We start from the raw sequence: 19,469 nt of genomic DNA, 5'->3' as shown, positions 1-19,469 counted from the left end.
ATTATGATGATGATGATGAAACACGTTCATAACGCAGTGGGCTTACCACTCTGCCACCGCTTCATCAATCTCTTATAATATTTACCAATTCCCAAAACAGTATATAATAATCACAAATGAAACATCCGCAGCAGCGCACAAGCTGCTCTCGGCGCCTTGCTCGCTAAGCAGGCGTCGCCGTGGGTGACGCGTGAAAGCGGGCAATCCCGGCAACCGAGGAGGGAACGAGGAGGAGGCGGAAGGCTCCGACAGCCTCTCGCTCCTCGCCATTGATCGGCTTTTCGATTTCAATCCTCGAGCGATCGATATGGAAGCCGTCCTGCGGGACCCACAATAACGGGCTAATGAATTACGCGCCGCTGCCATAAACCACCCCGTGGGTGCAGAGAGGAGGGCGGATGAGCGGTTGCGGGAGGGAGGGAGTGGGCGAGCGAGTGTACGGGATATCGGTGGGGGTGCGGGAAGGGTTTGGGGTATTGTGTTGGGGGGGGGGGTAAGGAGGGGGGGGGGCAGAGCGCACACTCGATGTGATCGATAAAGTGCGAACGTCCTCGTTCTCATGCTCGTCCGCACTTGTGAACACCTGAACCCCGCTTCGCGCGAGCGCTCGCTGCCCGGCTTTCAATGGTGTCCTCCTGTACCCCCCTCCTCCTCCTCATCCCCAACCTCCATCATCCATGCGTTCAGCACTCCCACTCCCACCCCCGCCGTCCTATTCCTAGCACCACCATCACCATCGCTACCACCATCATTATTATTATTATCATCATCACCACCACCACCACCACGCTCCTCTTGCCGAAATGAAGTCGGCGGAGTACCCGTGATCTCGCGTCTCGCGTGTATCGAGCAGCCGCGTCGAGTGGAGGAGGCGAGCGCGACGCACCACGGCCATGCGTTTACTGCAGATGCGCATCGTGGGGTATCTGGCGGTGATGCTCTCCCTGCCCGGTGAGTGCCATGTAGCAGCAGCAGCAGCTATCGAATGCAATGCACACAGCGACTCGCGCACATATTCACACGCGGACACGATGAGCACTGTTGGCCCATGGAGAACCACGTTAGTGCTCCGTTAAAAAAAAGAAAATATTCGCCGATCGGTTTTTATGCGAAATTTAAATTACGAAGCCTGCACACGGAAGCGCGTTCTACGGCGCGCGCACACACGCACGTACACCGATAAACGCGGACACAAAGACAATAACACAGCGCGCGTGTTGGTGCGTGCGTGGGTGCGTGCGTGGGTGCGTGCGTGGGTGCGCGCGTGTTGGTGCGTGCGTGGGTGCGTGCGTGGGTGCGTGCGTGGGTGCGTGCGTGGGTGCGTGCGTGGGTGCGTGCGTGGGTGCGTGCGCTCGCGCTGTATAAAGACCTCGCAGCCAGCAGCAAGCGGCGGCGGCTGCGGCTCGCCACGCCGTATTATCGCGTTTCCCCGTGTCTGTGCGTTGTGTGGAAGGCTCAAAGTCGGCGAGCGCCTCTCTCTCTCTCTGTCGCGAGTTCGAAGCCGCAACTCCCCCGAGCCGCGAACGTCGGCTCGTCCGTGAGGGGCTCTGCGCTTCTCCGCTGCCGATCGCTGCCGGGCGGCGCAGACCGCGCCGCGCAGAGGAGAGCGCAACCCCCGATTATGGGGCGCGTCATTTTACCCGTCAACAGGGAGTGCGACCCCCAATCTGCCGCCGCATTAATATGCAAACCGCAACGCGTGGACATGCCTGCCACGCGAGCCCCTTCTAATCGCACGTCCGTCATCCGAGGCGGCGCGGACTCGAGCCGGAACAACTGGGCATTGAACCGGGACAGCGCGGTGGGGGGTGGGGGGTGATCGCACGGCCTCGCGGCCGACAGATGTCCGTCCGCGCTTTCAATCTCATCGCGCCGATGTCTCCCGAACACATTAAAAAAGGGGAGGGATTTTTTTTTGCCGAACCTCCCCTTAATTGCGGCTTTAATTGTCGAGCGCGACACGCGCGCGAGAACGGGAACAGAGGGAGGCTTAGCGCGGGTTTAGTCGGCGCATTTATTTGTTTTGTTCACTGCGCGCGTGCGCGCGTGTGCCATTGTGGGGTCCTCGTGTTTTGGCTGTCGCGTTATCGCGCATTCGCACGCGCCCTGAATCACGTTTCACTCGACGACGAGAACCCCGCGATTAATACATCGTCACCATCATCATCATCACGAGCACCGTCGTCGTGATCGCCACTCTTTTGTGTGCTCGGTGTTTGCAAAGTGTCGGCAGATAATTGTGGGAACGCCGCTGTCGGGTTTTATACGACGGCGATTGACGTCGACATGAATTTTGCTCGGGTGGAGCAAAAACGTAAATAAAATAAATGCGCCCCAGTGTTGCACTTGTTTGCGGGCGCCACCGTGGCGAGATGTTAACTACCTCGCTTGGTACACAGGTGGTCGTGGGTTCAACCCTGAAACTCTGATGCCTGTACATTTGTAGTTTGCACGTTTTCCCTGGTGGTCGTGTGGATTTTTCAGCGGGCTCTCTTTGTTTTTTTTCCCCCGCCACATTTAGAATCAACGTGCGTTTAGAGCAGTGGTTCGTCACATTTACCGTAGCCTTGCACCCCGATGTGAAGACATACATAGGTCTGATGACACAAAGTAGTTGTACTTACGTGCCCTTGCTGTTTCTTGCTGTTGGTTGTCCTACCTGATGACGGACGCTTGTGTTGCGCCCGAAACGTCGTGATTTAATCGATTTTATTTTATACCTACATGACTTTACCGAAAGCACCAAAGAGTATGGATCCCTGCAGTCACGGAAACTTCAAATCTAGATTGTATTTCGATGATTTGCCGTCGAAATAAATCTGTCCATGTCTCGCACCCTACAGGTTAAGCACCACTGGTTTAGAGCATTTGGCTGCGATACATTTCCACGTAACGATAATCCACTTCGTGTGTGGTTAAGTCAATTCTATAAAAAAGAATAAGAGAGCTACCTAGCTCAGTGGGCGTGCTTGCCGAGTTGACAACACAATGGGGGAAAACCAAAGGAGAGCGACAGACCACGAGAGAGCATCAACAACAACATCATCAACAACAACAACAACATCAACAACAACAACTTCATCAACAACGACAACATCATCAACAACAACAACAACATCAACAACAACAACAACATCAACAACAACATCATCAACAACAACAACAACAACATCATCAACAACAACAACAGCATCAACAACAACAACATCAACAACAACAACATCATCAACAACAACAACATCAACAACAACAACAACAACATCATCAACAACAACAACATCAACAACAACAACAACATCATCAACAACATCAACTACAACAAACAACAACATTAACAACAACAACATCATCAACAACAACAACATCAACAACAACAACATCAACAACAACAACAACATCAACAACAACAACATGAACAACAACAAACAGCCGTCACACGCCGAGCGAGCTGACCCGCGAGTTGATGTTTTTGTTCCCCGAGTTGCGCGCCGCTGACCTCGCCTTACGCGCGACGTGACCCCCCCCCCCCCCCCTCTTCGTGTCATCGCGTAAACAAAGGGCGCTAGGTGAAGGAGGGCCACCCGGAGAGCGGATGGAGACACCTCAAGCGTAGATCAGCCACGGGGGGGGGGGGGGGGGAGTGGAGCTTTGTGGGGACTTCTCATCCGCAGACGGGAGGCTACGTCTCGCAGAATGGCGCGCGCATCTTATGATTTGCGGAAGCATAATATACGCCCAACTCCGTTCTCGATTTATGTAGAACTTCTTTCGCACCGTACGTAGCCAACCGTAAAAATCGGAGGTGCTGGGGAAGGACAACAAACTAGACACAGCTCCACATAGAGTATACATAACAATGAGAATTAAAATATGTGTTTGAAATCCATTAGTCTAAATTGGCTTTCCGAGCCAATATTATGGTCAAGTAGCATTTCTTCACACGAGCAAGCTCTTGGGCCAGTATTGCACTTTGTGGGTCTCATCAGCAGTATCGTGATTGTGTAACAATTGTTTCCGGGTAGCCAGATGTTACTGGACAAAGCACTTCATCGAGACGATGGGGGTAATGCTCAATGCCACGTTCAACATAGCTTGCCGAGACGCTCCCCACCTCATCTGCCTCCCCGGTGCTTGACATGTTGCACGTGTTGTGTTTATCATGTATGATTGTTACAGTAACTTTTTTTTTTTACTCAGGTAAGTCTCTTCTGGGGGTGGAGCGGTGGCGCAGCGGTTACCAAAATGTACTGTTTCCCAACCAATGCTAACGTGCATGAGTAGAGAGTGATACTGGTAAGAACCTTCTGGTTACACCAGCCCACAGGGGATTATTGTGTCCGTCCGTCGTGCATCCAAAAATGGGAGGGGTGGGGCTGGGTGTAGAGGGGAGGGTGGAGAGGGGCTGGGTGAGGAGGGTGGGGATGGGCTGGATGGGGAGGGGCTGAGTGGGGAGGGTGGGGCTGGGTGGGGGGGGTGGGGCTGGGTGGGGAGAGGCTGGTCACCCCGTGGTGCCCTTATTAAACTCAACGTTTAACCTTCTCACGCCGGCTTGTGCCCGCCCTCACAGTCGACCATATTTGCGGAACACACCACGCCGCCGTTGACCCTGGCCATTGACCGAGCAACCCAACGTTCCTACCAGCTCCCTCTGCAGGAATGTGTTATTTGAACCAGTTTTGAGCCTTTATCCCCTTCATCAAACCGCACTGACCATCGTGGTGAAGTATGGTCAAACAACTCCAATGACCTACATGACATTGGTGGGGAAGCTTGATTCAGCATTGGATTGGCAAACAAACTGTAAATGAAGCCTTCCTTAGACTCAAGACTCTATTTTCAGGAGGACTCTGAATTCAGATGTTGGTACATTTTCATTCATGCCACGTGCGACGAGACTGGAATAACCCAAAGGAATCCCAAATAATACGAGAGGATTATAACAACAAATCCGCACAGATAGATTCAAGCACTCACCTATGTACTGCCACTCTGACCATCTATCAGTGAGCGCGGCTGTGATGTATTCTCAACCATGTTACAACATTTGAATAGTTGCTTGTTAACAAACCGGACGATAATCTATAAAAAAAAATAGCTTCATAGCTCATCGGATTTCGCAAGGATAATTACAGATTCCATACAGCATTATGTCGTCTAGAATGCTTTAGGCGAGGTGTGTGTGCGAGAGAGAGAAGTGTAGTCGTAAGAGAGTTATTTTGCCTGATTTGCTTATCCAAAAACGTTCGCAAGGCTGAGATGGTTGACATGAAAGGGCGCAAAGGAGGACCCTTTTTGGCTGCGTAATTGTCGGCCGAGGGCCTTGTTGGAAGGAAGGACTTGCGGTAAAAAAGTTATAAAATGAAAAATAAGATGAGCGCATGAAACCAAACAAGAATGGTATGAAACATTAATGACGCCGATGTTGCAGCAAGCGAACAGAACTTGGAGGCGGCCATGCATGAAGGCAAGAAGAGCATGGGCAGATGTGCCCCAACACTCGCGAATACCGAGGGATTCGAGATGAATTAATGAAATATTTCATAGGAGATATTTAGCATTTGTTCCCTTAACTTTATATTTGACATTTGATGATGATGATGGTGATGATGATCGAGGCTAATGTGTTTGGTTAGTCGTGCATATTATTCGTAAATATTTCACACGCTCTATTGCGTCAAAGTTTTTTGTATTTGCTTCGCATTTTTTGTAACGGCTACGGTTTTCTCGTAAATTAATCGCACGCGTGGCTACAGATGGCGCCTTATCTCCAAACCCAAGAACATAAAACATAAATACGACGTTTGCCATCGCAAGAGCAATGACAGATGGCATCTTAGCCTGTTCAGAAGCTTCGTTACATTCGCAAAGCAACATGAATCACAGCTCTGTGCGCGCAACCGCCCCCCCCACCCCCTTGGGAAAATCAGCCGAGTCTATGCGTTTCGGCGGTCGTTGAGTTTGTCAATACGAGAGCCTGGCCCCAGCACGTGACGCGAGCGTGCTTGCATCGCATACCTCGCGATGTCCAAGCCCCGTTGTCAATCCACTGCTGGATGACGGGCTGCTCATTCCCGCAGTGGTGTCGGGCGAAAATTGACGGCTCCGGGAGATCGGTATTTAATGTCCTCTGTTGCGTTGCGCGCTTGCCAGTTAGCGTTCCGTCTCGTTAATGTCCCCTAATTGGTTTCTTGCATCCCCTGCAGGCTCTTCCCACTGCACCGTGAGGCGGCGGGGGGGGCGGGGGGGAGTCGCCAAGGGGAGGTGGGGGGGAGGGAATGGGGGGGGGGGATAAAAAAAATCACAGGACCTCCGGTGCCTAATGAGAGCCCGTGGCTGTCACGTGCACAGGGGCAGCTGCCGGCTCGATGCTTCGAGATTTAGACGTCATTTGGTGCAGAGGAGTCAAGCCGCCTCGCTCCCGCAATCGGATCGCGAGGCCGGCTCGTTACGAGGCGCGGCAAATGCCTTTTGAAAAATCGCGAGCCGCCTCATTGATTTAGCATAGGACGGGCGCAGACGCGTTATGTAATTGCCTAATATAATACAGAGACTCATAGCGCAGCAGATGGGTGTAATTTACATCAATCATTACCGGACGTAATATCATGTTGCATTAAGCAGGCAATCTATTGCAGGAAACCTGTGCGACATCGCCGTCCGCATGCCCTCCTCATGCTTCGCTTTCTCTCTCAATAAGATCTATTTTCTCTTTCGGATCTCATTTCTTAGCCGTAGTATTTTTTTTTTGCTTCTCCCAGGATCCGATTAGGTGGAGTTGATATTGCTTTTTTTCGCTCTAAAATGTGTGTTATTGATTTTTTTTTGCTTGGAGGAGAAAGTTTAGATTTTGTGTTTCTCACCCTCCCTCTCATTCTCTCGCTCCAACCGAAGAATTGCCAGTGTTGCAGATCAAAGCTGGACCCAGGCTAACTTTGTTCCACTTAGCTTTGACCCCGCTAGCAATTACATTCTGGTCAATTGTCGCGTAACCCTGCACATTTCTTGGCCCGCGTGAAATGACATTACGTGGTTATGAGAGCACCGTCGAGTCTGAATGAGACTGAAGTTCAACAACAGGGAGCGAGATCCGTGAGCTGTGATGGGCGATTGCGTGCAGATTTTTACACTCGAACTCCTTAGGGTTCCTGCCACCCAAGATTCTGGCTCTAGGCCAGCTGTGATAATTTACTCTGATGGCGAGGCTTGCTGGATCAGATGTTAAGCTATCGTAGTGGATCAAACCTGGATGATGCAAGGGGTAAGTCGTTACGGTTAGCCTGGCCCGCTCGTATTTACAACCTGGTCAAACGTTTGAGCGATGTTGGTGGATTCCTTTGAATCAATTCAATAGTCGGCTTTTTCTCCCACGCGCCAAAGCACTGAAAGCGGAATTAGGCCGAATATTAAAATTGCGGGTTACTCCTGAAAATAGTATTGAGACTCGGAGAAGCTTTCCAGGCTAAAGAGAAAGCATTATTGCTGTGATACGTGCCCCGGATGAAACTGCACACGCAGCAGACAGGTCAATTCCCCGCCACCTCGTACCTTCACCTGTCCGACTGAGTTTTATTTGGCACGGCGGATGAAACGCAATTTTGTCAGTAAATATTTTTTTAAGCAGGCTCACTCCCCCCCCACCCCCATCCCCTCCGCGCGCGCGCGTTTAGACAGTTCAATAAACTGTCCAGCCAAGACTCATTCCGCACGCTGACGAAATGTCGCCGTGGCAAGGACGTCAGCTCCTGCCGCAGGTGTAAACAGCGTCTCCACCTTTCGCCGCGCCATTTCCCCGACGACGATCGAGCGGAGATTGAGCGCCGCGACATTTGTGTGGTGGGATGGCCCTGGGCCGTTGTGGCACTTCGTGGGCGATGGCTCACGAAGCGCGTGCGATGATGATGGGGGGTGTGGGGAGGTGACTCTGGTTGTTGCTCGTGACGGCGATCGTGTGAAGAGTATTTTCACAACTTTGGGCATGGATCACTGAACATGGTTTCACAAAAGGTCACTTGAAATCCACGACTTATTTTCGAACTTTCTTTTTCTCCCGACAAGTGTTGGGTTGCATTTGCCACGTGTCTGTGGTTTGGACTGTGATTTTATTCGGCACGTGCAGGGAGCATATTTAGTTCCTGATGAAGCTCCCAGCACCTGAAATGAAACGTCGGACAACCGCGAAAACCTAAACAGGAGTGTAATGCATGTCTATATCGTCTTGGAGATTTTTACAAAGTCGTTTGAGCAGACAGTTGTACCTGGATCATTAAATCAATCAATTAATCTTAATTTTGTATGGCGCCTATCACGAAATGATCGCTCTCAAACAGATTTATGTACAAAAAAACAACATTTTAAAATGAATAATAAAACATTTGTCCGCAGTTTCATCAAAAAGAATGACCACAAACAGTCAGTAAGTATAAAATAACAACACTGCAAGAAGTGGAATGATACAAATAAATAATAACAACGCAGCTATCAGCATGCGAATGCTGCATCATACAAATACGTTCATAATATAATTTGAATAACATCAACAGGGGGAGCCTCCTTTATTGATCGTGGGAGATCATTGTATAGTTTAGGTTCACTTCACTTAAATACCCTGCCACCTGGATTATTTTCTCTGCACCCTTGTGGCACTGAGCAAGGTTGCTTCCTGTAACCAAAGAAACACACATAGCATCATCATCATCAGCCATGATCAATCCACAGCTGGATGGAGGCGTCCCAAAGTGGCATTGATACAGTGATCCACAAAAAACCTGCACGTTAATGGATGTACAAAGATCCCCGTAGTGCCTTAACAGACTGTAGGGGCAAGTGCAGTTAGCGAGCACCTATGAAGACCGGAACGGTACACGAGGGGGGCGGGTGGCCAACACCACGCCCGACCGCCTTTGTCTCCCCAGTGGTGATGTTTACACAACCACACGAGGTACTCATTTTAGGCTGAGTCGACCTAGGGTGGTGGGCACAGTGATTCGTGCACCGTACGATGAACCTGGGGAGTCTTGAGTCGATCCCGACCATCGTTAACGTCAGTAGCGAGCAATATAAGAACCGGTCTCACCTCCCCCCACCCCCAACATCTCTATTCCTCACCAATCTGCACCGACCAGCGTGGCGACGTGTGGTCAAATATCCCCAATGGCCTACAGAGTGTAGTGTGTATCGAGTGCGGAGTGGCCTTCATCCACACATTTTAGAACATTCATAGCATTGAAGAGTAGGCCAAAAATATCCGATAGAGGACACGCTCTCGATCGCCCTCTCTATGTAAGAGGACCTTCCCGCTCAGCAGTCGCGCGAGCGAGCAAGCACTGCATGGCTGCACCTTTACTTCTTTCACACACAACAACAACAACAACAAACATGTGTCCACTATTCCGGACCACGCAGCCCAAGTGCCGTCGCTATCCCTGGCCGAGCTGGAGGACCGGCTGCTCAAGAGGATGCTGAAGGACTACCAGAAGTGGGTGCGCCCTGTGGAAAGGCTCAGCGACACGGTGGAGGTCAAGTTTGGCCTCGGCATTGCCCAGCTGGTGGATGTGGTGAGCCTTCCGAAAATTGTAATTCGACGGCAGATCAAAACTGTTGTCGTTGAAACAAGAGCAGCATATGGCTTATATACCCTACGGCTGTTTGGTGGTGTTGTTGTTGTTGTTTTTTAAATATTGTAACGCTTGGATAAATCTGTAACGGCAAAAAACAGAAAGCATTTGCAACAATCAAAGCTAAGGTGTCCGCAAAACGCCGGGGATTCTCTCAAATCTCGATAACGCGCGTGTCGCCAAACGCTGTAGCACGGCAGCCGGAGGTTCAGAGGGATGATCACCATTATAAAAATATTGAAACGTGCAAGTCTACGTGTTCGTTTATAGTTGCATTGATCTGACTTAAATGGTTGTTTAATTATAACAAGTCTTTGATAACGATGGCACCTTCATGGGCACTGCGTAAAGCTTGTCCTGTGTTTATCTTTTTTTCAGGATGAAAAAAACCAGCTCATGACCACAAATGTCTGGCTGAAGCAGGTAATCCGGCACCGCAGTTACACAACGTTCGATAGAAATGTGGTTAACGGGGAGATTTCAATACCTGTGCGTGCCCACACATTGAATTGTGCTGCTGCTGCCACCACCACCGCTGATGCTGCTCCTGCAAATGAATCCCTAAACCAGGGGTCGGCAACCAAAATAACAAGAAGAGCCATTTCTTTCCAATTCGGTACAAAATTCAGTATTTCAAGAGCCGCAATGCATCTGAGTACATACTGTACATACGTACATATCGTCAAGAAGCAGCCCGTAAAGAGCCGCATGCGGCTCCGGAGCCGTAGGTTGCCGACCCCTGCCCTAAACTGTCCGTGCACGCGTAACCGGTGTGTGTTTTGGCAGGAGTGGCTGGATATTAATCTCCGATGGAATCCTGACGACTACGGCGGGATTAACTCAATCCGTGTTCCCGCGAGCTCGATATGGCTTCCCGACATAGTGCTCTACGACAAGTGAGTGCGTGCGAGTGTGCGGTTGTTATTTGTATTGCGGCGTTTACATAACCACGGGGTCCCGCTCACTCGAACACGTGAAACGCGACTTCAAGGCGAACGCATCTGCACGTCGGCCTGACATTTTTTTGAGTGGCCCGCGGCAGAAGCCCACAAACCAGGCCACGTGGCTGGATGTCTGGCTGTCTGCGCGTCGTTCTGTCGTGTCCCGGGGGTTGTGGTTGGGGGGGGGAGTATGTTCGCGAGACAGCTAAAGTAAAATGACGTTGATGTGTTGCCGTCCAGGTGGTACATCATCGTCGCCAGTCATCGTGCACTTTATCTCTTGCGCAACTGTGATGCGTGGAATGGATACGCTTGTTGTTGTTATTGAAAATTTGAGCTTCCTAACATTGAGCGCTTGCTTTTCACGCGTGCTCTTTGCACGTTTTAACGCGTGGACTATGACGACTCATGCCCCCCTCACTAGAGCCATTCATCGCAGCTGCTCACGTGTTTGATTCACATTCGTTTTGGCCAACGGCTCCATTGGAAACGCAACTTTGGAATCTAGTTGGGTTTTTGTTACGTGTCTGTGTACATAGCAGAACAATATGTCTCTCTTATTTACAAAATGTTACCAGAATGTAATTGCATTTGTTTAAAATTAACGTAAGAGGGTGCTCTTATGTAATTACGAATGTAATTGTATTTTTTTTCCAATTGGATTTCTAGGGCAATAAAGAAAGAAACACATCAAAACCATTTAGACTCTGCATGCTTATACAGCAATAATGTTTTAAAGAAACAGTGACGTCAACTTTCATAACGCATTCAATTCATGTCATTTGCACAATACAAATGGCAAGGGTTTGCAATGCAGGGTAAACACACACACAAACAAACACATGCATCTAATGCAGGACACATCTTTAAGTGACATCGATACGATGGGACCTTGACAACATTTTTGTTTAGTTACATTTTTTGGAAAGTTTTTTCAGTGTGGTATGGCCTTGAACAGCGCTTAGATTATAACCAGCCTGTTGTCTGGAATGGATTATGTTGCACGGCACACATGCACAAAAAGACAAAGATCCCCCGTATAGCCTTAATAGACGGTTGGGGCAAGTGCTGTTAGCGAGCATCTATGAAGGCCGAAACGGCACACGAGAGGGTGGGTGGCCAGCATCACGCCCGGCCGCCTTTGTCTCCCCAGTGGCGATGTTTTTACACACCGCACCAGTTACACCAAAGACAAAGATCCCCCGTATAGCCTTAACAGACTGTCGGGGCAAGTGCTGTTAGCGAGGACCTGTGAAAGACAGAACGGCACACGAGGGGGTGGGTGGGTGGCCAGCACCACGCACGCGCACGTGCGCGCACACGGCCCGCGTTCGGCAATGTCACTCCGGCTGGGGCGAGCGTTCCGCAGCACCTCCTCGGGTCGTTGTTCCGCGCGCGCTCCCGAGGTGACATCGCGCCCGCGCTCTGTCCCTTTGCGTACCCTCCTGCCCCCCCCCCACACACATTGCAGCGCCGACGGCCGCTTCGAAGGCTCCATCGTCACCAAGGCGGTGGTGAAACACGACGGCCGGATCAAGTGGACGCCGCCGGCCATCTACAAGAGCTCGTGCACCATCGACGTCACCTTCTTCCCCTTCGACCAGCAGAATTGCTCCATGAAGTTCGGCTCGTGGACGTACGACGGCACCCTCGTCGACCTCATCATGGTCAACAGCGACGTGGACCGCGGCGAGTACTTCGACAACGGCGAGTGGGAGTTCCTGAACGCCACGGGCAACAAGGGCGTGCGACTCGACGGCCACCGCTTCTACCCGTACATCACGTACTCGTTCGTCATCCGCCGGCTGCCCCTCTTCTACACTCTCTTCCTCATCGTGCCGTGCCTGGGCCTCTCCTTCCTCACGGTCTTCGTCTTCTACCTGCCCTCCGACGAAGGCGAGAAGATCTCGCTGTGCACCTCCGTGCTCGTGTCCCTCACCGTCTTCCTGCTGGTCATCGAGGAAATCATCCCGTCCTCGTCCAAGGTGATTCCGCTCATCGGCGAGTACCTGCTCTTCATCATGATCTTCGTCACGCTCTCCATCATCATCACGGTGTTCGTCATCAACGTGCACCACCGCTCATCGTCCACCCACCACCCGATGGCACCCTGGGTGCGCCAGCTCTTCCTGCACAAGCTGCCCAAGATCCTGTGCATGCGGAGCCACGTCGACCGCTACACGGCGTCGGACGAGGCGGACCACGGCGATCCGGGCCGCGCGGGATGCGCCTGCCACGGCGGGGAGTCGCCGCCCAGCGCCTCCGAGCGGCTCATCCTCACGGCCATCGACTCGGTGCGCTACATCACGCGGCACATCAAGAAGGAGAACGAAGTCCGAGAGGTGAGTGGGTGGGTGGGTGAGTGGGTGGGTGGGTGAGTGGGTGGGTGAGTGGGTGGGTGGGTGAGTGGGTGGTTGAGTGGGTGGGTGAGTCGGTGGATGAGTCGATGGTGAATGGGTGGGTGAGTGGGTGGGTGAACGGGTGGGTGGGTGGGTTAGTGGGTGATGAAGTGGGTGGGTGGTTGAATGGGTGAGTCGGCGGTGAATGGGTGGGTGGGTGGGTGGATGGGTGAGTCGGTGGTGTGTGAGTGGGTGAGTGAGTGGATGGGTGGGTGAACGGGTAAGTCGGTGGTGAATGGGTGGGTGGGTTAGTGAGTGGGTAGGTGAACGGGTGGGTAGTTGAGTAGGTGAGTGGGTGGGTGATTGGGTGCGGTGAGCGAGTGCGTGTGGGACGTCTCGAGCCGAGAAGATCGCGGTAATGGCTCTCGTCGCTTGCCTGTGGATCGAATGTCGGATGCCACTCGCATGCGGAGTGCGTCTGTATGTATTGATCTGTGTGTGTGTCTGTGTGTGCGCGCTTCACAGCCGAAGCACAGGCGGCGGTATGAAGTGCGTGTATAGTGGGGCACCAATCCGTAGGAGGGCAAATCAAGAGACCAAATGTATCAAAACAGAAGCATCGACATCGCGGATGGCCGGTTAAGTAGTCGCCAAATCACAGGTGGCCAATTAAAGAGCGGCTCAATGAAGGGCTGACAACTCAGAAGTCATCAACAACATGATCACGATCCATGGACAGATAGCCCGTAGTAGGTGCCCACTGCACATTGCGTCATTTGTTTTCACTTTCCTCTCTGCCATGTGCCAATATGCTCAAGCAGTGTCAAATCTTTCTGGCCAACTAAGAGTGGTCAAATATCAAATGTGGCTTATTAAGAAGGGATCGAAGCAGGAGGGACCACATCAATTGGCCAAATCGAGGGTGACCTTTTCAAATTTGTTCCTAGAACAGGTGCCTAAATCGTGAATGCCCAACACAGTGTTGGTCATTCAAGTCGCGGACAAATCACAGGCGATCTTAACCGCGACCAAAAGGAGAAATGGCCAAAAGGCCTTGCGTCTCCTCGGTTGTCACTCTGGCATCAGCGTATGATTATCCTGAGATGTGGATCACTCTGACACACACTACGGGACTCCCTCCACTGCAGTCCTACATACTTTACACACACAAAGTGCTCGCCACAAATGAACCACAACGCCTCGCTGATCTCGTCAAGTAGCATAAACCACCATCACGCGAACTCCGCTCATCCTCGAAGCAGCAGCGGCGGCTTTTGGCTGCTCGCCATCCAACAAAGATGGCGGTCAACCGCATCGCCCGCTTTCAGATGCGCTTCTGCGTTCGTCTGGAATGCTCTTCCTTCCGATATTAGGAAACCACTGGGGCTACGCACCTTTACATCATCTATGTTGAAAACTCATTTATTTAGAGCTTGGTTGCTACTCACGCATTCACATGTAGGCGAGTGCGTGCGCGTGTGTGTGTGTCGTTGTGTGGGAGTGCATTCTGCACTCATGGCTGCGTGTGCACAGAGGCGTTCATGCGTAGTCGTGTGCATGGATGCGTGTGGTTTGGGGGTTGTGAGTGTACATGCGTAAGTATGTATGTATGAGTGGGGAGCGGTAGTGCAGCTGTTAGCGTGCTGCGCTACGAACCCGGCGACCCGAGTTCGATTCCTGCTTACGGCCAACACCGGTGACGATTATCTGAATCGGTCCTGGGCCTCCCATGGTGTGGTGTGTAAACATCAGAGGTGGGACAAAGTCATTGTTATGCAAGTCCAAGTCGAGTCGCAAGTCATCAAATTCATGACTCGAGTCTGACTCGAGTCCAAGTCGCATGACTCGAGGCCACACCTCTGGTAAACATCGCCACTGGGGAGACAAAGGCGGCCAGGCGTGGTGTTGGCCACCCACCCCCTCGTGTGCCGTGCCGGCCTTCATAGGTGCTACTCGCTAACAGCACTTGCCCCAACAGTCTGTGCAGGCTATACGCGTGCTCTCTGTCTTGGGCTATGTATGTGTGTGTGCTCCATCTATTCCTTCCGCTGTACGACAAGCCACCCAGTGCAGCCTGCACCCTGCACGCGAGGTGCGGAGCTGACGGAGCGTGTAAAATGCAAGGTCAAACCTTGAGAACACAATTCAGGAGGGATAACGCGCCCGACACCCACAGGGGCATCTATGTGGCTGTGTGACTAAGTGGCTCTGCGACTGTGTGGATGTGTGCGTGCACGAAAGCCTCGTTTCTCTGTTCCCTAAGACTCTGTGCTGCCCAGACAACCCAACTGGACCTGGGTCGTGTCGCTCCTTCCCCGCACCTCCGATTAGCACGGTTGGCTCCGTGAAGTGCGGAAGATGTTCAACATACATAGAGTCAGTCAGTCTGAATAAAGGTCCCCCAGGGAGTTATTGAACCACCTGGCGGTTATTAATATCATCATTATCGTCCATGACATGTCTACTACTAGATGAAGGCCTCAACATAACCCAATGTTCACCATGGACGAACTCCACTGAGATGCCAGATCAAAATTGGCCACGTCAATTGGAAAACCAAATCAGAGTGGCTTACGCTGAGCTCACCAAACTATTGGTGAAATCATCAGGGATGAAATCTACATTTCAGTAATGTAGGTATAATCTTGATTTGAAGCTTTCGTGACTGCAGGAATCCATACTCTTTGGTTCGTTCGGTAAATTCACGTAGTTAGAAATACAACTAAAATACAAAAATCACGACGTTTCGATGGCAACACAAGCAGTCGTCATCAGGCAAAACGATGATGACGACCTCTTGTGTTGCCATCGAAACGTCGTGATTTGTGACTTTATCGAAAAAACCAAAGAATATGAATGTAATTCATCTTTGAGATGTGCGCCTTTTGGCGTCATTTGGTCCAACACCATGTGAGGCTAGGCTCTAAGAAAAGCTGTCTCGGGTGTGGACCAATCAATTTCAAGGAGAGTGCATACTTGATCAGAGTTGTGTGTTTTTTGTTTGCATTCCGACTGCAGGTATTGTGGTCAATGCAAACATGACCAGATAAAAGGGTAAAAAAACAATTATCATATTTTGCTACTGGCAAAGGAGGTTCCAATGGTGAGCATAGTAGGTACGTCACTGGAATAGTTATTTTACGGTGCAGAAGAAGTTCGACACACGTGTGTTTGTACGTGTAGCCCCTTTGGCAATCCACTGCTAGATGAAAGGTCTCCTTACCTCGTACCAGTGTGGGGCAGGGGAAGGGATTTTCCAGGACCGGTTCAGATATTGGTCGCTGGGTTCGTTGCAGGGTGCGCAAACCACCGCACCGCCACTCCACCCCCCCCGGCGATCAACATCATGAACCACCACGGAACACTCACTTGATAGAACACTCACTTTGTAGATCATTCACTTTGTAGATCATTCACTTAATAGAACATTCACTTTGTAGAACACTCATTTCGTAGAAGATTCACTTTGTAGATCATTCACTTCATAGAATATTCACTTCATATAACTTTAACTTTATAACCACTTTACATTGAGGCGTGTTTAATTCCGTGCGAGATTAATTAACCACTGCGCGCGATACAAATACGCGCCGTGAACATTGCAGATGGTGTGGACTCACGTCCCGAGACGCAATGCGATAGCCACCCACGTACATGTCAAGAGAAACGCGCGTTTGAAGTGCGTGCACCTGCAACCTGTAGAGGGCGTGCAGAGAGCTCTTGCTGAAGTGGTGCCAATGGTCCCAGCGTCAGCTCGTTCACCGCTGACTGCAGAGGTTTGCGGTGCCAATCCGGCAGGCCGCCCTGGTTAATTCTGCAGGTGTATTAAGCTTACAACGCTACGTGCCGTCTGGTTCACGGCAGGCGTGAAAGACGCCATTCGAACGGAGTAGACCATTGTGGGCCGGCGTCGTGGCCCTAATTTGTAAAGATTAAAATGTTTACCTGGAAACAACTCATCAGATTCAGAATATGTGTTTATGCTGGAGGAAACTGATGAGTTATGAATCTCTTTGTCACAGATGTCCACAAAGCAACATTGCCCCGCCCCCTACCGTGCAACCACTGCATGCAATGTCCGTGAAAGTTAGCGTCTTCCTTGGCGACGATAGCGGATACAACATTGTTCTCGATTTGCTATCGCTGCCGTGGATTAGCTTAACCCTTGCACGCGTTTGCGCGCCCCGTGTGCTTTTGACTGAAGGTCGTTGAAGACTGGAAGTTCGTGGCTCAAGTCGTGGACAGAATATTGCTGTGGACCTTCTTGTCGGTGTCGGTCTTCGGATCCATACTCATTTTCCTTCCGACAATCTACGCCTGGCGTAGCTTTGACTTCATACCGTCAACCTCACCGAAATCCCCTGCCCCTAAATAATAATAATTATAATTATTATATTTGCAACCGTCAGAAGACACGTTTTTTTGTCTTGCCTTAACTGGATGGAGATTTTGTTCGTAACGCGCAAGCACACACACGCAAACGCACGCGGCATGTTTGGCTGGTCGTTTTATATTGTCTCATCAACCGTTAGCCTCATGCTAGTTTATCCGCAGCTCTTGTACGTACTGTTGGATATTACGAGAACAAAAAACGCAACTGCGGTTGCCTGCGCGAAAGAAGTTACCGTTACGTAGCGAAAACTAGAAAACTATTTAATGCATGCTTTTCAGCATGAACGTTTCATGAATTACCGTAAAAGCACAACTCCTAACGGTGCAGCTTTGTAAAAAAAAAACCCGTTTGCCATAATAACACTTTGCCAATACGGCAAAATCAGACGCAGACGGCAGCCTGTAATGTTTTATTATCAGCCGTTATCCCTGTGCGTCTCTTCCCGGGCTGATCGTGGTCACCTCTCACCCACCAAAGTAACCTGCAGCACTTATACACCCTGCCCCCTGTGTAAGCCCCACACGCCACTGGGACCCCACGTGACGCACGCACACTCCCGTCGACGCGCATTGCGTTGTAGCCACCGGGTCTGCGATAGGCATTTTCACTCTGCACACACGGATCGTTGTCGCTGTTCCCAGAATGACTTGTCCAATATCTCACACGTCGGATTCATCAGAGTGTCCGAACGCAGTTCGAAGACACGTACACAACAACGGGCCAACGAGATTGGAGCATCCAGGTGAAAGGAGGCATGCTGGTTTATTTCATTTAATAAAATAAAAAAGAGAGGGAGGCAAAAAAAAAGCAGAGGATAAGAGAACGGTCCCGGAGCCTGGACTTGAATCGGGGCAGAGAGTTGACAGCACAGATGGCTGGGGAAGGGAGTTTGAGATTGCTTGCTCAGCAGGGAACAATGAGCGGCGGTCGACTGAAGTTTTTTGCAGAACGTCGCCGGTTTCTGGAGTGTAGAGTTCGTGGAGACGAGTAGAGTGAGACGAGAGGGGGGAGGTGGGAGAGTGTGTGGAGGGGAGTAGAGTGAGATGACAGGGGAGAGTAGGAGAGTGCGTGGAGGGGAGTAGAGTGAGATGAGAGGGGATAGGTAGGAGAGTGCGCGGAGGGGAGTAGAGTGAGACGAGAGGGGGGAGGTGGGAGAGTGTGTGGAGGGGAGTAGAGTGATATGACAGGGGAGAGTAGGAGAGTGCGTGGAGGGGAGTAGAGTGAGACGAGAGGGGAGAGGCAGGAGAGTGCGTGGAGGGGAGTAGAGTGAGATGAGAGGGGAGGTAGGAGAGTGCGTGGAGGGGAGTAGAGTGAGATGAGAGGGGAGAGGTGGGAGAGTGCGTGGAGGGGAGTAGAGTGAGATGAGAGGGGAGAGGTGGGAGAGTGCGTGGCGGGGAGTAGAGTGAGATGAGAGGGGAGAGGTAGGAGAGTGCGTGGAGGGGAGTAGAGTGAGATGAGAGGGGAGAGGTAGGAGAGTGCGTGGAGGGGAGTAGAGTGAGATGAGAGGGGAGAGGTGGGAGAGTGCGTGGAGGGGAGTAGAGTGAGATGAGAGGGGAGAGGTGGGAGAGTGCGTGGAGGGGAGTAGAGTGAGATGAGAGGGGAGAGGTGGGAGAGTGCGTGGAGGGGAGTAGAGTGAGATGAGAGGGGAGAGGTGGGAGAGTGCGTGGAGGGGAGTAGAGTGAGATGAGAGGGGAGAGGTGGGAGAGTGCGTGGAGGGGAGTAGAGTGAGATGAGAGGGGAGAGGTGGGAGAGTGCGTAGAGGGGAGTAGAGTGAGATGAGAGGGGAGAGGTGGGAGAGTGTGTGGAGGGGAGTTGAGTGAGATGAGAGGGGAGAGGTAGGAGAGTGCGTGGAGGAGAGTAGAGTGAGATGAGAGGGGAGAGGTGGGAGAGTGTGTGGAGGGGAGTAGAGTGAGACGAGAGGGGAGAGGTGGGAGAGTGCGGGGAGGGGAGTAGAGTGAGATGAGAGGGGAGAGGTGGGAGAGTGTGTGGAGGGGAGTAGAGTGAGACGAGAGGGGAGAGGTGGGAGAGTGTGTGGAGGGGAGTAGAGTGAGACGAGAGGGGAGAGGTGGGAGAGTGTGTGGAGGGGAGTTGAGTGAGATGAGAGGGGAGAGGTAGGAGAGTGCGTGGAGGGGAGTAGAGTGAGATGAGAGGGGAGAGGTGGGAGAGTGTGTGGAGGGGAGTA

The 19,469-nt window shown here is 51.5% G+C and overlaps 1 protein-coding gene across 1 annotated transcript; it reads left to right on the top strand.

Annotated features, from left to right (window-relative positions):
- Nucleotides 1–798: 798 nt before the first annotated feature.
- Nucleotides 799–18,262, top strand: LOC144717181 (neuronal acetylcholine receptor subunit alpha-5-like). The gene is made up of 6 exons (XM_078592528.1): nt 799–951; nt 9,403–9,554; nt 9,993–10,037; nt 10,401–10,510; nt 12,027–12,897; nt 17,099–18,262. Exons 1-6 carry the CDS (start codon nt 894–896, stop codon nt 17,267–17,269), a joined length of 1,407 nt encoding a protein of 468 aa, XP_078448654.1. The 5' UTR covers nt 799–893; the 3' UTR covers nt 17,270–18,262.
- The last annotated feature ends 1,207 nt before the right edge of the window (nt 18,263–19,469 follow it).

Source organism: Lampetra planeri, chromosome 3 (genome assembly GCF_965212315.1).
Source record: "Lampetra planeri chromosome 3, kcLamPlan1.2.h2, whole genome shotgun sequence".
Taxonomy (NCBI): domain Eukaryota; kingdom Metazoa; phylum Chordata; class Hyperoartia; order Petromyzontiformes; family Petromyzontidae; genus Lampetra; species Lampetra planeri.
Note: the sequence above shows the minus strand (reverse complement) of the source record. Positions and strands in the feature narration are given on the sequence as shown.